Raw genomic sequence first — 24,688 nt, 5'->3', positions numbered from 1 at the left:
ACAGTATATACAGTATCTTAGTGACCAGGCTCCATGGCTACACACTCCTCGCCCCCCCAATACAAACTCATCGGATGGAGGTGGGGAGTTTACAGTCCCTCAGTGATCAGGCTACTCCACGCCCCCCACCCCCCCCCCCCCCCATACAAACTCATCCGGAAGGAGGAGTGGAGTTACTCCCGCTCTCTATTCGAGGACACACGGGGTTCAGATCATAATGAGTTAAACTCTGACAGAATACAGGTAGGATTCTTGTGTAGTACAGGAAAGAGCATGCTCATCAATACGCTCTTTTATTCATTCGCGGGATGTTCTATGTCGTTTTGGAGAGACACAGAAAGGCAATTTCTGAAGCCGACATTTCTTCTGTTGGAATAGAAGACAAGGCGCACTTCAACTTCGGATTGGCTCGAGAGGAAACGTCGTTTGCTGCTTTGAAGCATACTAAGTCATTCAATTATTCTTTGCGGTGACGAAAATTGAGTTTGAATACATTTAAATCGATATCTTCCACACACACACACACCGCTATTTCGTCTGATGTTTGGACGGCTATCACCGAGCCGAAACTATGGTGATAGAAATCCGTCACGGATTTGACTAAAGACGCGCCGCAGATAAAGGAATAACAAATCTTCAGAGAAACAAAAAACCTCATCGCTGTCTGAAGTCTGAAGGAATGGAGCCTTCCATACTATTACTACTTATGACACTTTTCGGTAAGACGTTAAATATATATGTTTACTGAAATACTATTCATGTGATTCCTTGTCTTATCATGCTTTTGAAGTAACTATAATTTATCATTTTTTTTACGAATTGAATAGTCATTTTAATTGGAGTTAAATAGTGAAATACGCTTTAGGAATATAATAGTGTGCAGTTGATACATCTGGTTTCCCACTACTGTAATTACAAGACGTTATGGACCAGTGCTATTCAACTCTTACCCTATACGTTCCCGGGGGAACAACACCAACCTGTTGTCCCAGGTCTAAGGCAGTCCCTGATTAGAGGGGAACAATGACAACAAGCAGTGGAACTGGGGGTTCTAGGTCCAGAGTTGAGTTTGAGGGTTCTAGACCCTCCATATACGATATGACATATTATAAGGATAAAAATACCCATGAGTGGAAAAGTTGTCACCAGAACTTCCCACGGAGAACAGAGCATTTGGTAGTGACTTATGTTTGGCCACATTGGTGGACATATTTGAGGCAGAGAATGTAATATAGCGTAGCCATGGGCAACAGGGCAGATGAATCAGACTCAGGGCCTGATTACTGTAAACATTCCTGCTGGGGCTCATTCACACACACACACACACACACATTCACACACACCACTACACACACACACCACTACACACACACACACCACTACACACACACACACACCACTACACACACACACATTTACACACCACAACACACATACCACTACACACACACACCACTACACACACACCACTACACACACACACACACACCACTACACACACACATTTACATACCACTACACACACACACACCACTACACACACACACACCACTACACACATACCACTACACACACACACCACTACACACATACCACTACACACATACACCACTACACACACCCACACACACCACTGCGCACACGCACACACACACATTTATACACCACAACACACACCACACACACACACACACACCACTAAACACACACCACCATACACACACACACACACACACACACACACACATTTACACACCACACACACCACGACACACACCACACACACACACACACCCCCCCCCCCACACACACACACACACATATACACACCACTACACACACACACACCACTACGCACACAAACACACCAGTACACACACCATTACACTCACACACACGCCACTGCACGTACACACACACCACTGCACGTACACACACACACACACACACACCACTGCACACACACACCATTGCACACACACACCACTGCACACACACACCACTGCACACACACACCACTGCACACACATACACAAACACCACTGCACACACACACACCATTACACGAATACACACACTAGATTACTGGAATAGAACTGACCAGTTCCATCTGCTGGTTATGAGAGTACAGACAAAGAAGCCAAAGACTAGGACTTCAAATGAGCAGCAAGATGCAAGAAACTAACATTCAATTAACTGGGGCGTGATTGTAGTCTTTCCCTACAGCTTTAAAACCAGGCTGTCAGGCTGGATCAGTGTAGGCTGTAAAACCAGGCCGTCAGACTGGATCAGTGTAGGCTTTAAAACCAGTCTGTCAGACTGGATCAGTGTAGGCTTTAAAACCAGTCTGTCAGACTGGATCAGTGTAGGCTTTAAAACCAGTCTGTCAGACCGGATCATTGTAGGCTTTAAAACCAGGCTGTCAGACCGGATCATTGTAGGCTTTAAAACCAGGCTGTCAGACCTGATCATTGTAGGCTTTAAAACCAGGCTGTCAGACCTGATCAGTGGAGGCTTTAAAACCAGGCTGTCAGACTGGATCCGTGTAGGCTGTAAAACCAGTCTGTCAGACCGGATCATTGTAGGCTTTACAACCAGGCTGTCAGACCTGATCAGTGGAGGCTGTAAAACCAGGCTGTCAGACCGGATCAGTGGAGGCTGTAAAACCAGGCTGTCAGACCGGATCATTGTAGGCTTTAAAACCAGGCTGTCAGACCTGATCATTGTAGGCTTTAAAACCAGGCTGTCAGACCTGATCAGTGGAGGCTTTAAAACCAGGCTGTCAGACTGGATCCGTGTAGGCTGTAAAACCAGTCTGTCAGACCGGATCATTGTAGGCTTTACAACCAGGCTGTCAGACCTGATCAGTGGAGGCTGTAAAACCAGGCTGTCAGACCGGATCAGTGGAGGCTGTAAAACCAGGCTGTCAGACCGGATCATTGTAGGCTTTACAACCAGGCTGTCAGACCTGATCAGTGGAGGCTGTAAAACCAGTCTGTCAGACCGGATCATTGTAGGCTTTACAACCAGGCTGTCAGACCGGATCAGTGTAGGCTTTAAAACCAGGCTGTCAGACTGGATCAGTGTAGGCTGTAAAACCAGGCTGTCAGACTGGATCAGTGTCAGCTGTAAAACCAGGCTGTTTTACAACCAGGCTGTCAGACCGGATCAGTGTAGGCTTTAAAACCAGGCTGTCAGACCGGATCAGTGTTGACTGTAAAACCAGGCTGTCAGACCAGATCAGTGTCGACTGTAAAACCAGGCTGTCAGACTGGATCAGTGTCAGCTGTAAAACCAGGCTGTCAGACCAGATCAATGTAAGCTGTAAAACCAGGCTGTCAGACCAGATCAGTGTCAGCTGTAAAACCAGGCTGTCAGACTGGATCAGTGTCAGCTGTAAAACCAGGCTGTCAGACTGGATCAGTGTATGCTGTAAAACCAGGCTGTCAGACTGGATCAGTGTCAGCTGTAAAACCAGGCTGTTTCACAACCAGGCTGTCAGACCGGATCAGTGTAGGCTGTAAAACCAGGCTGTCAGACTGGATCAGTGTCGGCTGTAAAACCAGGCTGTCAGACTGGATCAGTGTCGACTGTAAAACCAGGCTGTCAGACCAGATCAGTGTAGGCTGCAAAACCAGAATGTCTACTTTGGCTACTTGATGGGGGGGGTGGTGTCGAGGTGAGGAGGATTATTTAAGATACTGTTTGTAGTGGACTTGAGCTTCGACTGGAGGCCAGTGTAGTGTGAGGAGGAGCAGGGTGACATGAGGGGACTTGGGAATGTTTGAACACCAGGCGGGTTGCAGTGTTCTGGATAAGTTGAAGGGGTTTGATGGCAGAAGCGCGGAGCCCAGCCAGCAGAGAGTTGTAGTAGTCCAGACGGGAGATGACAAGTGCCTGAATTAGAACCTGCGCCACTTCCTCTTTGAGGTAGGGAGCAGTCACTGCCTTGATGTTTGCAGAGAACAACAGGGTGTTGTCCAAGGTCACGCCAAGGTTCTTTGCACTCTGGGAGGGCGACACTGTGGAGTTGTCAACCGTGATCTCGGTGGTCTTTAAGCGGCAGGCCTTCCCCGGGAGGAAGAGCAGCTCCATCTTGTCCAGGTTGAGCTTGAGGTGGTGGGCCGACATCCAAGCTGAGATATCTGGGTGTCAGAACGGGGGGGGGAGTAGCTGAGTGTCACCCTCATATTCGTGATACGAGAGACCATGTGAGGATATGACGGAGCTGAGTGACTTGGTGTAGAGAGAGGAGAGGTCCATCCTCATAGCAGTGATGGGCGAGACCATGTGATGATATGACAGAGCTGAGTGACTTAGAGAGGAGAGGTCCATCCTCATAGCAGTGATAGGCGAGACCATGTGATGATATGACAGAGCTGAGTGACTTAGAGAGGAGAGGTCCATCCTCATAGCAGTGATAGGAGAGACCATGTGATGATATGACAGAGCTGAGTGACTTAGAGAGGAGAGGTCCATCCTCATAGCAGTGATAGGAGAGACCATGTGAGGATATGATGGAGCTGAGTGACTTGGTGTAGAGAGAGGAGAGGGCCTAGAACCGAGCCCTGGGGGACACCAGTAGCGAGAGTACGAGGAGCAGACACAGAACCTGCTAGGAGCGGTTTGCCAGGTAGGGTCCAATCCAAGGTCATTATCCATTTGGTTAGAATATAAACCGACGTCGTCTTAGATATATGATGAGGAGGAGAAGGAGTTCTCAAAGCCAACGTTCACAACAGATGTGGAGTCCTCCAGCTCCAGCCCAGCCAGGCAGGGGTCCCAGTTGTGTTAGCTCAATGGTGGTGCTGGGCCAAACTACATGGGCCAATTGGAAATGTTCACTGTGGTTTGGATCTCTGCTAGGAGCTCTGTGGTTCTCTTTGATTTAGATAGAAACCAATGGGAAATGATTGGTAGAGGAGGAGGAGGAAAAAGCCTAGTTTTAAAAAAAAAGAAGAGGAAAGAGCCTGCCATTCTGCCTCGGATAGCAGTGGCTTTAGATATAGGACTAATGAAGGAAGGGTTATGGACTTCTACATGAAAGAAACATGAACCTTGAACCCCCCACACACACAGATGCACACAGAGATACACACACACAGAGATACACACACACACACACACAGAGATACACACACACACACACACACACACACACACACAGATACAGCGCTAACACCATTCTGAGGAGGACAAATAATGACATTGTTGAGATTGCTGTAATTATGTGTAGTTTTGATCAAAATAGATATTTTGTATAAAAGTCTTTGAATGTGTCCCCCCTTGGTGTGAATGTGTCCCCCCCTTGGTGTGAATGTGTCCCCCCCCTTGGTGTGAATGTGTCCCCCCTTGGTGTAGCGTCTGTCTGTGCGTGTGTGTGTGCGTGTGTGTGTGTGTGGTGTGTGCACACAATAAGGTTGTTCCTCCCAGGTTTGGCTGTAGCGTGTGTGTGTATATGTGTGTGTGTGTGTGTGCCTGTGCGTATGTGCGTGTGTGCCTGTGCGTGTGTGTGCGTGCGTACATATGTGTGTCAGGCGTTTGTACTGTAGACCTTAGCAGTTAGCATTCATTCACATGTTCCTCTGATAATGTGGGCAGTGTGTAGCAGTTAGCATTCATTCACATGTTCCTCTGAGGATGATGTAGGCTGTGTGTAGCAGGTAGCATTCAAATCAAATTTATTTATATAGCCGTTCTGACATCAGCTGATATCTCAAAGTGCTGTACAGAAACCCAGCCTAAAACCCCAAACAGCAAGCAATGCAGGTGTAGAAGCACGGTGGCTAGGAAAAACTAGGAAGAAACCTAGAGAGGAACCAGGCTATGTGGGGTGGCCAGTCCTCTTCTGGCTGTGCCGGGTGGAGATTATAACAGAACATGGCCAAGATGTTCAAATGTTCATAAATGACCAGCATGGTCGAATAATAATAAGGCAGAACAGTTGAAACTGGAGCAGCAGCACGGCCAGGTGGACTGGGGACAGCAAGGAGTCATCATGTCAGGTTCATTCACATGTTCCTGTGATAATGATGTGGACAGTGTGTAGCAGTTAGCATTCATTCACATGCCAGTAAAGCTGTGTTTCAACATGCAGTAATTCCTCTCCGACGAATGGATTTCTGGATAAGAAACTGTTTACCTTCGGAAAGTATTCAGACCCCTTTTCTTATTCCACATTTTGTTACTTTACAGCTTAAAATTTTTGATAAAAAAATAAATAAAAAATGAACACAGCAATCTGTACACAATATCCCAATAATGACAAAGCGAAAACAGGTTTTTAAGAAATGTTTGTACATTTATTAAAATAAAAACGCTGAAATCACATTTACATAAGTATTCAGACCCTTTTGCGATGAGACTCGAAATTCAACTCAGGTACATCCTGTTTCCATTGATCATCCTTGAGATGTTTCTACAACTTGATTGGAATCCACCTGGTGGTAAATTCAATTGATTGGACATGATTTGGAAAGGCACACACCTGTCTATATAAGGTCCCACAGTTGACAGTGCATTTCAGAGCTAAAACCAAGCGACGACATCAAAGGAATTGTGCGTAGAGCTCTGAGACAGGATTGTGTCGAGGCACAGATCTGGGAAACGGTACCAAAACATTTCTGTAGCTTTGAAGTTCCCCAAAAACATCATTCTTAAACGGAAGAAGTTTGGAACCCGAGAGCTGGCAACCTGGCCAAACTGAACAATCGGGGGAGAAGGGAACCCGATGGTTACTCTGACAGAGCCTCTGTGGAGATGGGAGAACCTTCCAGAAGGACAACCATCTCTGCAGCACTCCACCAATCCGGCCTTTGTGGTAGAGTGGCAGACGGAAGCCACTCCTCAGTAAAAGGCACATGACAACCTGCTTGGAGTTTGACAAAAGGCACCTAAATACTCTCAGACCATGAGAAACCAGATTCTCTGGTCTGATGAAACCAAGATTCAACTCTTTGGCCTGAATGCTGAATATCATGTCTGGAGGAAACCTGGCACTATCCCTACGGTGACGCATGGTGGTGACAGCATCATGCTGTGGGGATGTTTTTCAGCGGCAGGGACTGGGAGACTAGTCAGGATTGAGGGAATGATGAATGGAGCAAAGTACAGAGATCCTTGATGAAAACCTGCTCCAGAGCGCTCAGGACCTTTAGACTGGGGTGAAGGTTCACCTTCCAACAAGACAACACAGCCAAGACAACGAAGGAGTGGCTTCGGGACAAGTCTCTGAATGTCCTTGAGTGGCTCAGCCAGAGCCTGGACTTGAACCCAATCAAACATCTGTGGAGAGACCTGAAAATAGCTGTACAGCGATGCTCCTCATACAACCTGACAGAGCTTGAGAGGATCTGCAGAGAAGAATGGGAGAAAATCCTCAAATACAAGTGTGCCAAGTTTGTAGCGTCATACCCAAGAAGACTCGAGGCTGTAATCGCTGCCAAAGGTGCTTTAACAAAGTACTGAGTAAAGGGTCTGAATATTTATGTAAATGTGATATGTTTTATTATTATAAATAAATGATCCCAAAATTCTAAAAACCTATTTTTGCTTTGTCATTATGGCGTATTGCGATGTCATTACGGGGTATTGCAATGTCATTACGGGGTATTGCGATGTCATTACGGGGTATTGCGATGTCATTACGGGGTATTGCGATGTCATTACGGGGTATTCTGTGTAGATTGAAAGAAAACACAATTCAATCAATTTTAGAATAAGGCTGTAACATAAAATGTGTAAAAAGCCAGGTCCCCCCAGACTAACTCAGACACACACGCCTGGTTTTTTCTGGTATCCCAAGTCCGAACACAATTCTGTTCAGGGCCGTTGCTCTGAACGGAGGAGGCTGGCTGGGGATAGGCATACTATGCTCACACACTTACTGTGTCCCTCTTATTTTCATTTCTCCTGTTTGTTGTTCTACCTTGTGTTTTTTTCAGTACTTTTAAAATGGTTATTTTACCTTTATTTAACTAGGCAAGTCAGTTAAGAACAAATTCTTATTGACAATGACGGCCTAGGAACAGTGGGTTAACAGCTTGTTCAGGGGCAGAACGACAGATTTTTACCTTGTCAGCTCGGGGGTTTGAACTTGCAACCTGTTGGTTACTAGTCTAACGCTCTAACCACTAGGCTACCCTGCCGCCCCTCCACTCTAACCACTAGGATACCCTGCCGCCCCTCCCCTCTAACCACTAGGCTACCCTGCCGCCCCTCCCCTCTAACCACTAGGCTACCCTGCCGTCCCCTCCCCTCTAACCACTAGGCTACCCTGCCGCCCCTCCCCTCTAACCACTAGGCTACCCTGCCGCCCCTCCCCTCTAACCACTAGGATACCCTGCCGCCCCTCCCCTCTAACCACTAGGCTACCCTGCCGCCCCTCCACTCTAACCACTAGGCTACCCTGCCGCCCCTTCATTATTATTGATTACTGTATTGTTGGTTTTAGAGATTGCAAGAAAGGTATTTATTTATATTTGTGACATTAAAACGTGAAGCTTTGGGGTGACGTGAATGGGCTGCTGGTGCAAACCAGACAGACAGAGAGAGAAGATCTGTGAACGGCCCCTGTGTGTGTGTGTGTGTGTGTGTGTGTGTGTGTGTGTGTGTGTGTGTGTGTGTGTGTGTGTGTGACCAGCGAGCAAACACTGACAAAGTTATGCTTAGTATCGCTCCGGTATTCATATCTACTAAACCAAGTCACTCCAGATTCCAAGGTGAAATGCAATGTTTGTCCCCAGGATGTTGGAAGATGTATTTAAAAAAGAAAAAAAAAGATTGATACAGACCGACATCAAAGAGATGCTGTGTGTGTTGTCTTTGTGTTTTAACGGCCGTGTAATGTCAGTGAGACTCAACTGAAACAAACAGGCTCAGTAGTTCACCTCTCCTCCATCCTTTACTCCGTGAGGAAACCTTTCCCAGGTGTGACAGACTGTTTAATAACTTGTGTTAATCTCGTAGTGATGACAAGGGTTAAATTGACTAGATGTTTAATCCCTGACGATGACAAGGGTTAAATTGACTAGATGTTTAATCCCTGATGATGACAAGGGTTAAATTGACTACATTAAACTTTGCATCACTTCAAAAGAGATTCAGCTTAATGAAAATGGTAATTAAGAATGTTAAAAGCAGCATTTTCTTTGTTTGAATGGTGTGGGCGTACCCCAACAACAGAATGGTGTGGGTCGTACCCCAACAACAGAATGGTGTGGGTCGTACCCCAACAGCAGAATGGTGTGAACGTACCTCAACAGCAGAACGGTGTGAACGTACCCCAACAGCAGAACGGTGTGGGTCGTACCCCAACAGCAGAACGGTGTGGGTCGTACCCCAACAACAGAACGGTGTGGGTCGTACCCCAACAACAGAACGGTGTGGGCGTACCCCAACAACAGAACGGTGTGGGCGTACCCCAACAACAGAACGGTGTGGGCGTACCCCAACAACAGAACGGTGTGGGCGTACCCCAACAGAACGGTGTGGGCGTACCCCAACAACAGAACGGTGTGGGTGTACCCCATCAACAGAATGGTGTGGTCGTACCCCAACAGCAGAATGGTGTGAACGTACCCCAACAACAGAACGGTGTGGGCGTACCCCAACAACAGAACGGTGTGGGAGTACCCCAACAACAGAACGGTGTGGGTCGTACCCCAACAACAGAATGGTGTGGGTCATACCCCAACAACAGAATGGTGTGGGTCATACCCCAACAACAGAATGGTGTGGTCGTACCCCAACAACAGAATGGTGTGGGTCGTACCCCAACAACAGAATGGTGTGGTCGTACCCCAACAACAGAATGGTGTGGACCGTCATCCTCACGTCCTAGGAACCGGAGGTTACATTTTCGTCAAGGGCTTATATAGTGGAGAGAGAGAAGGGTGTGTTTCATAGTTAATAACCCATGTCTCTTCACAGGGGCGGGCCACTGATTGAGCAGAGCTCTAACCTTATGAAAACCCAATTCTCTCACTTGGAAGCTAAAATTACATTTAATCTTTTCACAAATAGTTTCATATTTAAACATTTAAATTGCACAACAATTCCATGTGAATCTGATAACTATAATGTGTAGACTTTCCAAGATACAGTTTATGTCGTCCTGTCATTAGTAATAATGTCTCAGATGCCAACTGATCTGGCATATATTTATTAAGTACCATCGCATATTTTCAGCTGGTTGGATTACCGAAATATGGTTCCTTTCCCCCCACCGTTTGATGTTCCCAGACTCTCTATGTTTAACAAAGGCTATTCAACAGTAGAGTCAAGAGAGAGACGGAGGGGAGAAAGGTATTCATGAGGGGGTCATAAACCTTACCCACCGGCCAACGTCATGACACCGGTCATCGGTAATATTAATGACAAGTAGCGGCTGATTGGCCAGCTCAACGAGCCAACATGACATCCTGTTCTATGCGGAAATAGCAAGCATTTGAGAGTCTGTTTGAGATACGAGTTTGAGGTGGGTTTTTAAAGTGTTTTTTCCCTTTCTTCTCAAATATATGCTTTGGCCACGGTATTATTTAGGCGTAAGTTAACTGAATATGAACTATAAAAAGTGAGATTTTCATTGGACAATTACTTTAACTGTTGTCTCTCTTAGGTTTGGGTGAGGGGTCGTCCCACAACTACTCAGAGGGCCGCTCCAACCGCCTGCTGTCCCTGGAGAAGATGTTTGGTCGTCCTGAGAAACACTCCCAGTGTCATCACAAGTTGAAACATCTCCACCACGGGGCCCGGATCACCGTCCAGATGCCCCCCAACATAGAGGGTCACTGGGTCTCTACCAGGTAAAACTAACACTAGCTGAAATCCTAAACAGAGTGACACTGGGGCCGGGACTCAATCGAAGGCATGTTGTAGCCAAGCACATTGTTCTTGACGTTTTTAGGGAAATCAAACTCCTCTCCCTGTCCACCTCTCTCTAATTCCTCTCCCCATCTACCTCTCTCTAACTCCTCTCCCCATCTACCTCTCTAACTCCTCTCCCCATCTACCTCTCTCTAACTCCTCTCCCCATCTACCTCTCTAACTCCTCTCCCCATCCACCTCTCTCTAACTCCTCTCCCCATCCACCTCTCTCTAATTCCTCTCCCTTTCTACCTCTCCCCATCTACCTCTCTAACTCCTCTCCCATCCACCTCTCTCTAAGTCCTCTCCCCATCCACCTCTCTCTAAGTCCTCTCCCCATCCACCTCTCTCTAAGTCCTCTCCCCATCCACCTCTCTCTAAGTCCTCTCCCCATCCACCTCTAACTCCTCTCCCCATCCACCTCTCTCTAAGTCCTCTCCCCATCCACCTCTAACTCCTCTCCCCATCCACCTCTCTCTAAGTCCTCTATCTAACTCCTCTCCCCATCCACCTCTCTCTAAGTCCTCTATCTAACTCCTCTCCCCATCCACCTCTCTCTAAGTCCTCTATCTAACTCCTCTCCCCATCCACCTCTCTCTAACTCCTCTCCCATCCACCTCTCTCTAAGTCCTCTCCCCATCCACCTCTCTCTAAGTCCTCTCCCCATCCACCTCTCTCTAAGTCCTCTCCCCATCCACCTCTCTCTAAGTCCTCTATCTAACTCCTCTCCCCATCCACCTCTCTCTAAGTCCTCTATCTAACTCCTCTCCCCATCCACCTCTCTCTAACTCCTCTCCCCATCCACCTCTCTCTAACTCCTCTCCCCATCCACCTCTCTCTAACTCCTCTCCCCATCCACCACTCTCTAACTCCTCTCCCCATCCACCACTCTCTAACTCCTCTCCCCATCCACCACTCTCTAACTCCTCTCCCCATCCACCTCTCTAACTCCTCTCCCCATCCACCTCTCTAACTCCTCTCCCCATCCACCTCTCTAACTCCTCTCCCCATCCACCTCTCTAACTCCTCTCCCCATCCACCTCTCTAACTCCTCTCCCCATCCACCTCTCTAACTCCCCTCCCCATCCACCTCTCTAACTCCCCTCCCCATCCACCTCTCTAACTCCCCTCCCCATCCACCTCTCTAACTCCCCTCCCCATCCACCTCTCTAACTCCTCTCCCCATCCACCTCTCTAACTCCTCTCCCCATCCACCTCTCTAACTCCTCTCCCATCCACCTCTCTCTAAGTCCTCTCCCCATCCACCTCTCTCTAAGTCCTCTCCCCATCCACCTCTCTCTAAGTCCTCTCCCCATCCACCTCTCTCTAAGTCCTCTCCCCATCCACCTCTCTCTAAGTCCTCTATCTAACTCCTCTCCCCATCCACCTCTCTCTAAGTCCTCTATCTAACTCCTCTCCCCATCCACCTCTCTCTAAGTCCTCTATCTAACTCCTCTCCCCATCCACCTCTCTCTAACTCCTCTCCCCATCCACCACTCTCTAACTCCTCTCCCCATCCACCACTCTCTAACTCCTCTCCCCATCCACCACTCTCTAACTCCTCTCCCCATCCACCACTCTCTAACTCCTCTCCCCATCCACCACTCTCTAACTCCTCTCCCCATCCACCTCTCTAACTCCTCTCCCCATCCACCTCTCTAACTCCTCTCCCCATCCACCTCTCTAACTCCTCTCCCCATCCACCTCTCTAACTCCTCTCCCCATCCACCTCTCTAACTCCCCTCCCCATCCACCTCTCTAACTCCCCTCCCCATCCACCTCTCTAACTCCCCTCCCCATCCACCTCTCTAACTCCCCTCCCCATCCACCTCTCTAACTCCCCTCCCCATCCACCTCTCTAACTCCTCTCCCCATCCACCTCTCTAACTCCTCTCCCCATCCACCTCTCTAACTCCTCTCCCCATCCACCTCTCTAACTCCTCTCCCCATCCACCTCTCTAACTCCTCTCCCCATCCACCTCTCCCCATCCACCTCTCTAACTCCTCTCCCCATCCACCTCTCTCTCCGTCGGCCAGCTGTGAGGTACGTCCTGGCCCAGAGTTCCTGACGCGGTCGTACCGGTTCTTCCCCAACAACACGTTCCAGGCCAACCAGTTCTACTACAGGGACAACCACTGCACCAGCCCCACCTACACCCTGGTGGTTCGGGGACGGCTGAGGCTCAGACAGGCCTCCTGGATCATCAGAGGAGGAACAGAGGCTGACTACCAGCTTCACCACACACAGGTAGTGGGGTGTTTTAGTGTGTGTGTGTGTGTGTGACAACAGTAAAACTCCTTGCTCAACTAGATGGATTTACTAGTGTCTTAAAGCCCTGCTCAGTCAGTGTGCTAATTAAAGCCCTGCTCAGTCAGTGTGCTAATTAAAGCCCTGCTCAGTCAGTGTGCTAATTAAAGCCCTGCTCAGTCAGTGTGCTAATTAAAGCCCTGCTCAGTCAGTGTGCTAATTAAAGCCCTGCTCAGTCAGTGTGCTAATTAAAGCCCTGCTCAGTCAGTGTGCTAATTAAAGCCCTGCTCAGTCAGTGTGCTAATTAAAGCCCTGCTCAGTCAGTGTGCTAATTAAAGCCCTGCTCAGTCAGTGTCTTAAAGCCCAGGTCAGTCAGTGTGCTAATTAAAGCCCAGGTCAGTCAGTGTGCTAATTAAAGCCCAGGTCAGTCAGTGTGCTAATTAAAGCCCAGGTCAGTCCGTGTGCTAATTAAAGCCCTGGTCAGTCAGTGTGTTAAGTAAAGCCCTGGTCAGTCAGTGTGTTAAAGCCCTGGTCAGTCAGTGTGTGTTCATCCCACTACCCAGGTGGTGTGTCACAGTGCGGCTGTGGCCAGGGACCTGAGCCAGAGGTTAAACCAGAGCTGTCCGGGTACCGTGAGGATCAAAGCACCCTGGGAACCCAACGTCAGCTACGAGCTGTGGAACGAGGAGGGCTGTGACTGTTCCAGAGAGATCAACTTCTCCATACACGAGCTACAGGTTAGTGAGGACGACTAGTAACCAGAGGGTCGACGGTTCGAATCCCATTCCCGCCTAGAAAAAAAAAATATGCAATGGGACTGGCAACCAGGGGGTTGCTGGCATCAATATCCACTAGTAACCCTTTGAACAAGGCACTTAATACTAACCTTGGGGGCAGTGTGGCTTTCTGTTAGACATGAGAGTACGTTGGACCACAGAATAAAACACGTTTTGAATTATATGTCTATGAATCATTCTCCTCCTCCTGCAGCTGCTGCGTGTGGAGAAACAGTACCCTCATCATAACCTGGACCACATGGTTGAAGAGCTGTTCCTGGGAGACATCCACACTGAGGTAGCCCAGAGGATGTACTATAGACCCTCTAGTTACCAGGCCGCGCTACAGAGTGCCAAGGTCAGTGTGCTGCTCTGTATGCTAGTGGGGCTGTTGTACAGATTTAAGACGTTAGGTTGAAGACTGTTCTGGTGTTGTCTGTGTACTTACTGCCTCCCAGACCATGACATACTGATACCATACTGATACCATACTGATACCATGATATACTGATACCATACTAATACCATGACACACTGATACCATGACATACTGATACCATACTGATACCATGACATACTGATACCATGACATACTGATACCATACTGATACCATGACATACTGATACCATGACATACTGATACCATGACATACTGATACCATACTGATACCATACTGATACCATGACATACTGATACCATACTGATACCATGACATACTGATACCATGACATACTGATACCATACTGATACCATGACATACTGTTACCATACTGATACCATGACATACTGATACCATGACATACTGATACCATACTGATACCATGACATACTGTTACCATACTGATACCATGACATACTGATACCATGACATACTGATACCATACTGATACCATGACATACTGATACCATGACATACTGATACCATACTGATACCATGACATACTGATACCATGACATACTGATACCATACTGATACCATGACATACTGATACCATGACATATTGATACCATGACATACTGATACCATGACATACTGATACCATACTGATACCATACTGATACCATGACATACTGATACCATACTGATACCATGACATACTGATACCATGACATACTGATACCATACTGATACCATGACATACTGTTACCATACTGATACCATGACATACTGATACCATGACATACTGATACCATACTGATACCATGACATACTGTTACCATACTGATACCATGACATACTGATACCATGACATACTGATACCATACTGATACCATGACATACTGATACCATGACATACTGATACCATACTGATACCATGACATACTGATACCATACTGATACCATGACATACTGATACCATAACATACTGATACCATGACATACTGATACCATGACATACTGATACCATACTGATACCATGACATACTGATACCATACTGATACCATACTGATACCATGACATACTGATACCATGACATACTGATACCATACTGATACCATGACATACTGATACCATACTGATACCATGACATACTGATACCATGAAATACTGATACCATGACATACTGATACCATACTGATACCATGACATACTGATACCATACTGATACCATGACATACTGATACCATACTGATACCATGACATACTGATACCATACTGATACCATGACATACTGATACCATACTGATACCATACTGATACCATGACATACTGATACCATACTGATACCATGACATACTGATACCATACTGATACCATGACATACTGATACCATACTGATACCATGACATACTGATACCATACTGATACCATGACATACTGATACCATGACATACTGATACCATACTGATACCATGACAAACTGATACCATGACATACTGATACCATGACATACTGATACCATGACATACTGATACCATACTGATACCATGACAAACTGATACCATGACACACTGATACCATGACATATTGATACCATGACATATTGATACCATGACATACTGATACCATGACACACTGATACCCTACTGATACCCTACTGATACCATGACATACTGATACCATGTCCAGTTGCTTTCCACTTCTTTATATATCAAGTCATTTTAATTCCTGATGGTGCTCTTGATGAGGATGTGATTTTAACTGTTTATAGTTGAACAGAGGTTGTCCTGCTCCATGTAACCTTATAGTCATGCTGTGAAACCAGCTCCGTCGGATCGAAGTAGTGCACTATATAGGGAATAGGGTGCCATTTGGGACACAAACGAGTGGTTAGGGTGAGGAGCCATGACAAGACTAGCTACGTTGTGTTGCTCTAACGACCAGTGATGCAGAGGGAAGCTCCTCAGGGCCGGTTGAGAAGAGAAACAGGGAGGGGGGGCATGAAACCTGGGTACGTCCCAAATTACACATTATTGCCTACATAGTGCACTACTTTTGGCCAAAAGCCTATGGGCCTTGGTGAAAAGTAGTACCCAAGTATGGAGAAAAGGGTTTCATTTGGAATGTGAAACCTTCCGTCTCTGGTAGTGATCAACATGCCGCATTCCTAGAATTTGGAATCATGCAGCCTTACGAATGATTCCGGACCGAACATCCCAACTCTGATTTCATGCATACCTACGGCATATGTCTGTCTCTTTCCACCCCTGTATGTTTCTCTCTGTCTGCATATCTCTCTCTGTCCCCCTGTCTCTCTTGTTCTGTCTCTCTCTCTCTCCGTGCAGTAGGTCCAGCATATCTTATCTACCATAATCAAAGCACATTAGCAGCATTTGCATTTTCCATGAGCTCTAATCAAATACAGGCAGCTATTCAGGAATTCTATTCCCGAAATGACCTGAAATAAAGTCTTAGAACACGAGAGAACATCCACACCTGCTAGCTGAGTCCAGTAGACAAGTCAGTGAAAGGTTTCTATATAATCAACATAGGATTGTATGTAGCATGATTAAAAAAAAACACCTTATGGAACAGCGGGGGCTGTGAAGAGACACAAACATTGGGACAGACACATGCATACACACACACACACACAGACACACACGGATTTAGTACTGTAGATATGTGGTAGTGGTGGAGTAGGGGCCTGAGGGCACACAGTGTGTTGTGAAATATGTGAATGTATTGTAATGTTTTTAGAAATCGTATAAACTGCCTTCATTTTGCTGGACCCCAGGACGAGCAGCTGCTGCTGCCTTGACAGGAACTAATGGGGATCCATAATAAACCCCAGGAAGAGTAGCTGCTGCCTTGACAGGAACTAATGGGGATCCATAATAAACCCCAGGAAGAGTAGCTGCTGCCTTGACAGGAACTAATGGGGATCCATAATAAACCCCAGGAAGAGTAGCTGCTGCCTTGACAGGAACTAATGGGGATCCATAATAAACCCTAGGAAGAGTAGCTGCTGCCTTGACAGGAACTAATGGGGATCCATAATAAACCCCAGGAAGAGTAGCTGTTGCCTTGACAGGAACTAATGGGGATCCATAATAAACCCCAGGAAGAGTAGCTGCTGCCTTGGCAGGAACTAATGGGGATCCATAATAAACCCCAGGAAGAGTAGCTGCTGCCTTGACAGGAACTAATGGGGATCCATAATAAACCCCAGGAAGAGTAGCTGCTGCCTTGACAGGAACTAAATGGGGATCCATAATAAACCCCAGGAAGAGTAGCTGCTGCCTTGACAGGAACTAATGGGGATCCATAATAAACCCCAGGAAGAGTAGCTGTTGCCTTGACAGGAACTAATGGGGATCCATAATAAACCCCAGGAAGAGTAGCTGCTGCCTTGGCAGGAACTAATGGGGATCCATAATAAACCCCAGGAAGAGTAGCTGCTGTCTTGGCAGGAACTAATGGGGATCCATAATAAACCCCAGGAAGAGTAGCTGCTGCCTTGACAGGAACTAATGGGGATCCATAATAAATACAAACATACGATAGCTAGTGGATAGTATGTGGAAGTAAACCAGCTCTATACATACAGACTTTCCTTCTCTCTTTGTACACTGAGGATGATAATATGTTGAAGTGAAACCCCAGATCTTTTATGTGCCACAAGGCTTTGTTAGCCAGCTGAGCTGAAGCCCAGATAATATATTGGACTTAAAATAGCTTTAGACATGCCCTCAGCTCAGTCAGTTAACCACCAGTTAACTTTACAATCGCCAATAATCTTTTCTCTTATCAAACACCAGTCACAGTCATCAGTTCGCGAGCCAGCCCATCCAGTGATGTCATAATGGTTTCTTCTTCAGGATGTATTATTGCTATGGCGACTATCCGATCCGTTAATGTTCAGTGGGTATATAGTTGGGGCTGGTAACAGTCCAGAGTGTTGTCACTGCCAGCCTGTTAGTCTGCGGTTATAGTGTGGATCTCAGTGACGCAATAAGAGCGAGGCAGTAGACAGTTTACACCCATTTATGTATTTTCCATCCATTCTCCAGATAAAGTTACGAGTATGAGCTTTTATTTTGTTCCATATGTGGAGTTGTGGCACTCAATATTTAAACTAAATTAAACACCATAGTGTACAGCAGTGTTTCCAAACACCCTGGTCCTCTAGTACCCCCAACACCCTGGTCCTCCAGTACCCCCAACACCCTGGTCCTCCAGTACCCCCAACACCCTGGTCCTCCAGTACCCCCAACACCCTGGTCCTCCAGTACCCCCCCAACCCCCTGGTCCTCCAGTACCCCCCCAACCCCCTGGTCCTCCAGTACCCCCCAACCCCTGGTCCTCCAGTACCCCCCAACCCCCTGGTCCTCCAGTACCCCCAACACCCTGGTCCTCCAGTACCCCCAACACCCTGGTCCTCCAGTACCCCCAACACCCTGGTCCTCCAGTACCCCCCATCACCCTGGTCCTCCAGTACCCCCCAACACCCTGGTCCTCCAGTACCCCCCAACCCCCTGGTCCTCCAGCACCCCCCAACCCCCTGGTCCTCCAGTACCCCCAACCCCTGGTCCTCCAGTACCCCCCAACCCCCTGGTCCTCCAGTACCCCCGGTCCTCCAGTACCCCCCAACACCCTGGTCCTCCAGTACCCCCAACACCCTGGTCCTCCAGTACCCCCAACACCCTGGTCCTCCAGTACCCCCAACCCCCTGGTCCTCCAGTACCCCCGGTCCTCCAGTACCCCCCCAACACCCTGGTCCTCCAGTACCCCCCAACACCCTGGTCCTCCAGTACCCCCCAACACCCTGGTCCTCCAGTACCCCCCCAACACCCTGGTCCTCCAGTACCCCCCCACACCCTGGTCCTCCAGTACCCCCCCAACACCCTGGTCCTGCAGTACCCACAACACCCGGGGTTCGATGTCCCCTTTTTCGGCTATGCACCACAATGTTTCCGTGTCAGCGGAGACTGCATTCACGGTAAACGCTGCATGTCGGCTCAATCGGAAACTCACCTTTATAAATGTCAGTCGAGCTACAGCGAGGATCCTCCGTGATACAGATTAATCCATAAGGCTCCATAAATCCAATGTGTTCTGCTGTCTGGTCAAGGGATTACAGAACTGAAGATAAAATGAATGCAGTTGCCCTGTCCAATGAATGCAGTTGCCCTGTCCAATGAATGCAGTTGCCCTGTCCAATGAATGCAGTTGCCCTGTCCAATGAATGCAGTTGCCCTGTCCAATGAATGCAGTTGCCCTGTCCAATGAATGCAGTTGCCCTGTCCAATGAATGCAGTTGCCCTGTCCAATGGCCCATTGAATGCAGGCAGTGTCATCCTGTGTCGCTTTAGGGACTTGGCTAAGCGAACGAGACATGGCATGTAATAAAGATGAATAGAGGGTCTTGAATACATTCGGCAATACCTTTATGAATCTGAAGCCGAATGAAACAAATTCCCTGCTGGAGGACTGGGCTGTCTTTCTGCAGTAAAACCCAGCTGGAGGACTGGGCTGTCTTTCTGCAGTAAAACCCAGCTGGAGGACTGGGCTGTCTTTCTGCAGTAAAACCCAGCTGGAGGACTGGGCTGTCTTTCTGCAGTAAAACCCAGCTGGAGTACTGGGCTGTCTTTCTGCAGTAAAACCCAGCTGGAGGACTGGGCTGTCTTTCTGCAGTAAAACCCAGCTGGAGTACTGGGCTGTATTTCTGCAGTAAAACCCAGCTGGAGTACTGGGCTGTATTTCTGCAGTAAAACCCTGCTGGAGTACTGGGCTGTATTTCTGCAGTAAAACCCAGCTGGAGGACTGGGCTGTCTTTCTGCAGTAAAACCCAGCTGGAGTACTGGGCTGTCTTTCTGCAGTAAAACCCAGCTGGAGTACTGGGCTGTATTTCTGCAGTAAAACCCAGCTGGAGTACTGGGCTGTATTTCTGCAGTAAAACCCTGCTGGAGTACTGGGCTGTATTTCTGCAGTAAAACCCAGCTGGAGGACTGGGCTGTCTTTCTGCAGTAAAACCCAGCTGGAGTACTGGGCTGTATTTCTGCAGTAAAACCCTGCTGGAGTACTGGGCTGTATTTCTGCAGTAAAACCCAGCTGGAGGACTGGGCTGTCTTTCTGCAGTAAAACCCAGCTGGAGTACTGGGCTGTCTTTCTGCAGTAAAACCCAGCTGGAGTACTGGGCTGTATTTCTGCAGTAAAACCCAGCTGGAGTACTGGGCTGTATTTCTGCAGTAAAACCCTGCTGGAAGTACTGGGCTGGAGTAGCTGGGCTGTATTTCTGCAGTAAAACCCAGCTGGAGGACTGGGCTGTCTTTCTGCAGTAAAACCCAGCTGGAGTACTGGGCTGTATTTCTGCAGTAAAACCCAGCTGGAAGACTGGGCTGTATTTCTGCAGTAAAACCCAGCTGGAAGACTGGGCTGTATTTCTGCAGTAAAACCCTGCTGGAGTACTGGGCTGTATTTCTGCAGTAAAACCCAGCTGGAGGACTGGGCTGTCTTTCTGCAGTAAAACCCAGCTGGAAGACTGGGCTGTCTTTCTGCAGTAAAACCCAGCTGGAAGACTGGGCTGTCTTTCTGCAGTAAAACCCAGCTGGAAGACTGGGCTGTCTTTCTGCAGTAGTTTTTTCCTTCTGTCCGTCCATCCATGTCTGTGTCAGTAAATAATGGGACCCTGAGAAAACACTGCAACTTTGCTTAGATTCCGTAACGGATTGATTCTTTCTGAAAAAAAAAGTTTTCCTTTATAACCCAAAGTACAGCAAGAGTCGTTAAATCACAGTACTTAAACGATTATATTGGTATTAGACATTACAGTAATGTACATAATAGATGTGCTCGACATCTCGTAATCCCGTCCAATAGAGAGAATACAATAGATAGGGAATATAGCTCATTGATCATACTTGATGTTCCTACAGAGACATTTAATGACAAGACAAAAAGTCAACAAATCCTATTAAGTGATTTTACAGTGTTAAAGGGACATTACAGCCTACAATCTAAGTGTATCAGATGTTTTCATACCTTAAAATGTAGTCTTCCAACTCTTTTATTCATTTCTGTCCTCCTGCAGAACCATGACCCATGCTGCCTCGCCTGTCGTATCATCTACCGGTCGGATGAGTTCCACCCTCCCATCCTGGCGCCGCGGGCGGACATGACAGTGGAGCTGACTGGCCAGTGGGTGAGCCAGCGCTGTGAGGTCCGTCCTGAGGTCCTCTTCCTGACCCGTCACTTCATCTTCCATGACAACAACCAGACCTGGGAGGGCCACTACTACCACTACTCTGATCCCATCTGCAAACACCCCTCCTTCAGTATCTACGCTAGAGGGAGGTACAGCCGCGGGACGCACTCTACTAGAGTTATGGGAGGCACGGAGTTCGTCTTCAAAGGTAAAGGGTCAAAGGTTGATTTTCAACTCTGTTGAGATGTGAATTGTGAGCCGTGTGGTTGAGATGAATGAGAGGGAGGGTTACAAATCTGTGTTTTTCAGATTACATTCATCATCATCTCGTCCTCTGCCCCTCTCCTTCCCCCTCCAGTGAATCACATGCGTGTGATGCCCATGGACCTGGCCATCACGTCCCTCCTCAATGTGTTCAAAGGTAACGAATGTGGCACCCATGGTTCCTGGGAGGTCGGAGTTGAACAGGACGTCACCCTGACCAATGGCTGCGTGGCGTTGGGGATCCGCCTGCCCCACACAGAGTACGAGCTGTTCCGGATGGAGCAGAACGCCCACGGACACCTACTCCTCTACAACGGACAGAGACCCTCAGACGGGACCAGCCCCGACCGGACAGATAAACGAGCAACCTCGTACCAAATGCCCCTGGTCCAGTGTTCAGCTAGCAGCCAGAGGTCAGAGGTCGTGGGAGGGGAAGACGAGGACCAACCCTTGAGGCTGAGTAATGGTGGAACCAGAATAACGTGGAACCAGAACCGGAGGGATGTTGTTGTGGTTCTGACCGCGCTGGTACTGTTGTTACAGCTAAGAACTGACAGTCTGGTGTTTCATAGTTAAAGAACAGACCTATTGGTTTTTGTACATAAAGACACTGACTCTGTGGAGGACTGTGAACCGTGAGAGAGGACTCTAATCTGACTACTTCGGCGTCTACCCTGAGGGAAAGGAGAATGCTAGTTGCCTTTGACGCACTTAAACTTTCAAAATATATTTTTTGGCTCTTTTAAAAGCAATGGAAGCGTTTAAAAGACAAGGTGGAGAGCGGAGAAAGAGTGGAGCGAGTGGAGAGTAGTTCCTTTGATGCCTCTGTTGCTTTGAACTCCACTCGGTTACCAGATATGACACCGCTGAATCACAATAACTGCACTTTAGAGTGGAAATGGAGAACTAGAGAAGACTAGAACTAGATAAGTCTGGCTATAGAACTATAGAAGTCTGGCTATAGAACTAGAGAAGTCTAGAACTATAGAAGTCTGGTGATAGAACTATAGAAGTCTAGAACTATAGAAGTCTGGCTATAGAACTAGAGAAGTCTAGAACTAGAGAAGTCTGGCTATAGAACTATAGAAGTCAGGCTATAGAACTAGAGAAGTCTAGAACTAGAGAAGTCTGGAGATAGAACTATAGAAGTCTAGAACTATAGAAGTCTGGCTATAGAACTAGAGAAGTCTAGAACTAGAGAAGTCTGGCTATAGAACTAGAGAAGTGTAGAACTAGAGAAGTCTGGCTGTATAACTAGAGAAGTCTGGCTATAGAATTAGATTAGTCTAGAACTAGAGAAGTCTGGCTGTAGAACTAGAGAAGTCTAGAACTAGAGAAGTATGGCTATGGAACTAGAGAAGTCTGGCTGTAGAACTAGAGAAGTCTAGAACTAGAGAAGTATGGCTATGGAACTAGAGAAGTATGGCTATAGAACTAGAGAAGTCTAGAACTAGAGAAGTATGGCTATGAAACTAGAGAAGTCTTTGGCTATAGAACTAGAGAAGTCTTTGGCTATAGAACTAGAGAAGTCTTTGGCTATAGAACTAGAGAAGTCTTTGGCTATAGAACTAGAGAAGTCTTTGGCTATAGAACTAGAGAAGTCTTTGGCTATAGAACTATAGAGGTCTTTGGCTATAGAGGTCTTTGGCTATAGAACTATAGAAGTCTTTGGCTATAGAACTATAGAAGTCTTTGGCTATAGAACTAGATAAGGCTTTGGCTATAGAGCTAGAGATGTTTATCTATGGCTGCATCCACAAATACACCAAGAGATTGTTTTATACACCTTACCTTCACAAAATATCAAGTTTCTTCTTGGTACTACAATTAGATCAAATAAGATACATTATTGTGTAAAAACCATTATTTTCTACAATGAAATGTAAAGATGGCAAAGAACGTGATTTAGGTTTTAAAGGGAAATACGTTATCAGCACAATGGGCCTGCTGATAATGACATCAGCTACGTTATCAGCACAATAGGCCAGCTGATAATGACATCAGCTACGTTATCAGCACAATGGGCCTGTTGATAATGACATCAGCTACACTATCAGCACAATAGGCCAGCTGATAATGACATCAGCTACGTTATCAGCACAATGGGCCTGCTGATAATGACATCATCTACACTATCAGCACAATGGGCCTGCTGATAATGACATCAGCTACACTATCAGTGCAATGGGCCTGCTGATAATGACATCAGCTACACTATCAGTGAAATGGGACTACCGATAATGACAGCACCTACATTATCAGTACAATAGTACTACTGATAAAGACATAACCTACATGATCAGTACAACGGGACTACCGATAATGACAACCTACATTACCACAGAGATTTCCATGACAAATATGATCCCCCAGCCCCCCCCCCGCCCCCCAAAAAAATATATATATGTTAATGGCACTTTTGTCTAATCTACCCCATAACTACAACACCAAACACTTCATTGTACAGGTCAGGAGTTCTGGCACATTTAGACATCTGCCCAGGATCTTCTTTGATGTACAGTACTCTCATTTGATGTTAACAGAGATCTCTGCTACGATCTAGCCTGAGAACCATCTCATACACAATGGGTGTTGGTGCCCTAGAACAATCTGTAGAACTGGCTATATGTATAACAATTAAAGATTTGGTACTGTACACAGGTTATTATGGACTCTTTATTGTGTAAAGACTAACGGTACTAATTGCAAACATGGTGTGTGGGGGAATGAGGTGAAGGAAATACCCAGTCAGTTGTACAACTGAATGTATTCAACTGAAATGTGTCTTCCACATTTAACCCAACCCCTCTGAACCAGAGAGGTGCGGGTGGCTGCCTTAAATCGACGTCATCAGTGCCCCGGGGACCAGTTGTTGATGAGGGTTACCTGCCTTGTCCCGGGGCAGAACAGCAGATTTTTACACCTTGCCGGCTCAGGGATTCG

The 24,688-nt window shown here is 47.1% G+C and overlaps 2 protein-coding genes across 2 annotated transcripts in view; one reads left to right on the top strand and one right to left on the bottom strand.

Moving 5' to 3' along the window:
- LOC135509028 (ras-related protein Rab-31-like) overlaps window positions 1-24,688 on the bottom strand; it is a 235,218-nt gene that overhangs the window by 154,515 nt on the left and 56,015 nt on the right. The gene's annotated exons all lie outside the window — the stretch shown is intronic.
- LOC135508978 (protein APCDD1-like) lies at window positions 168-24,476 on the top strand. The gene is made up of 7 exons (XM_064929236.1): window positions 168-719; window positions 10,619-10,805; window positions 12,904-13,114; window positions 13,678-13,851; window positions 14,105-14,248; window positions 21,368-21,689; window positions 21,840-24,476. The coding sequence occupies exons 1-7, from the start codon at window positions 680-682 to the stop codon at window positions 22,319-22,321; spliced, it is 1,560 nt and encodes a 519-aa protein (XP_064785308.1). The 5' UTR covers window positions 168-679; the 3' UTR covers window positions 22,322-24,476.

Source organism: Oncorhynchus masou, chromosome 3, assembly GCF_036934945.1.
Source record: "Oncorhynchus masou masou isolate Uvic2021 chromosome 3, UVic_Omas_1.1, whole genome shotgun sequence".
Classification (NCBI taxonomy): Eukaryota; Metazoa; Chordata; class Actinopteri; order Salmoniformes; family Salmonidae; genus Oncorhynchus; species Oncorhynchus masou.
Note: the sequence above shows the minus strand (reverse complement) of the source record. Positions and strands in the feature narration are given on the sequence as shown.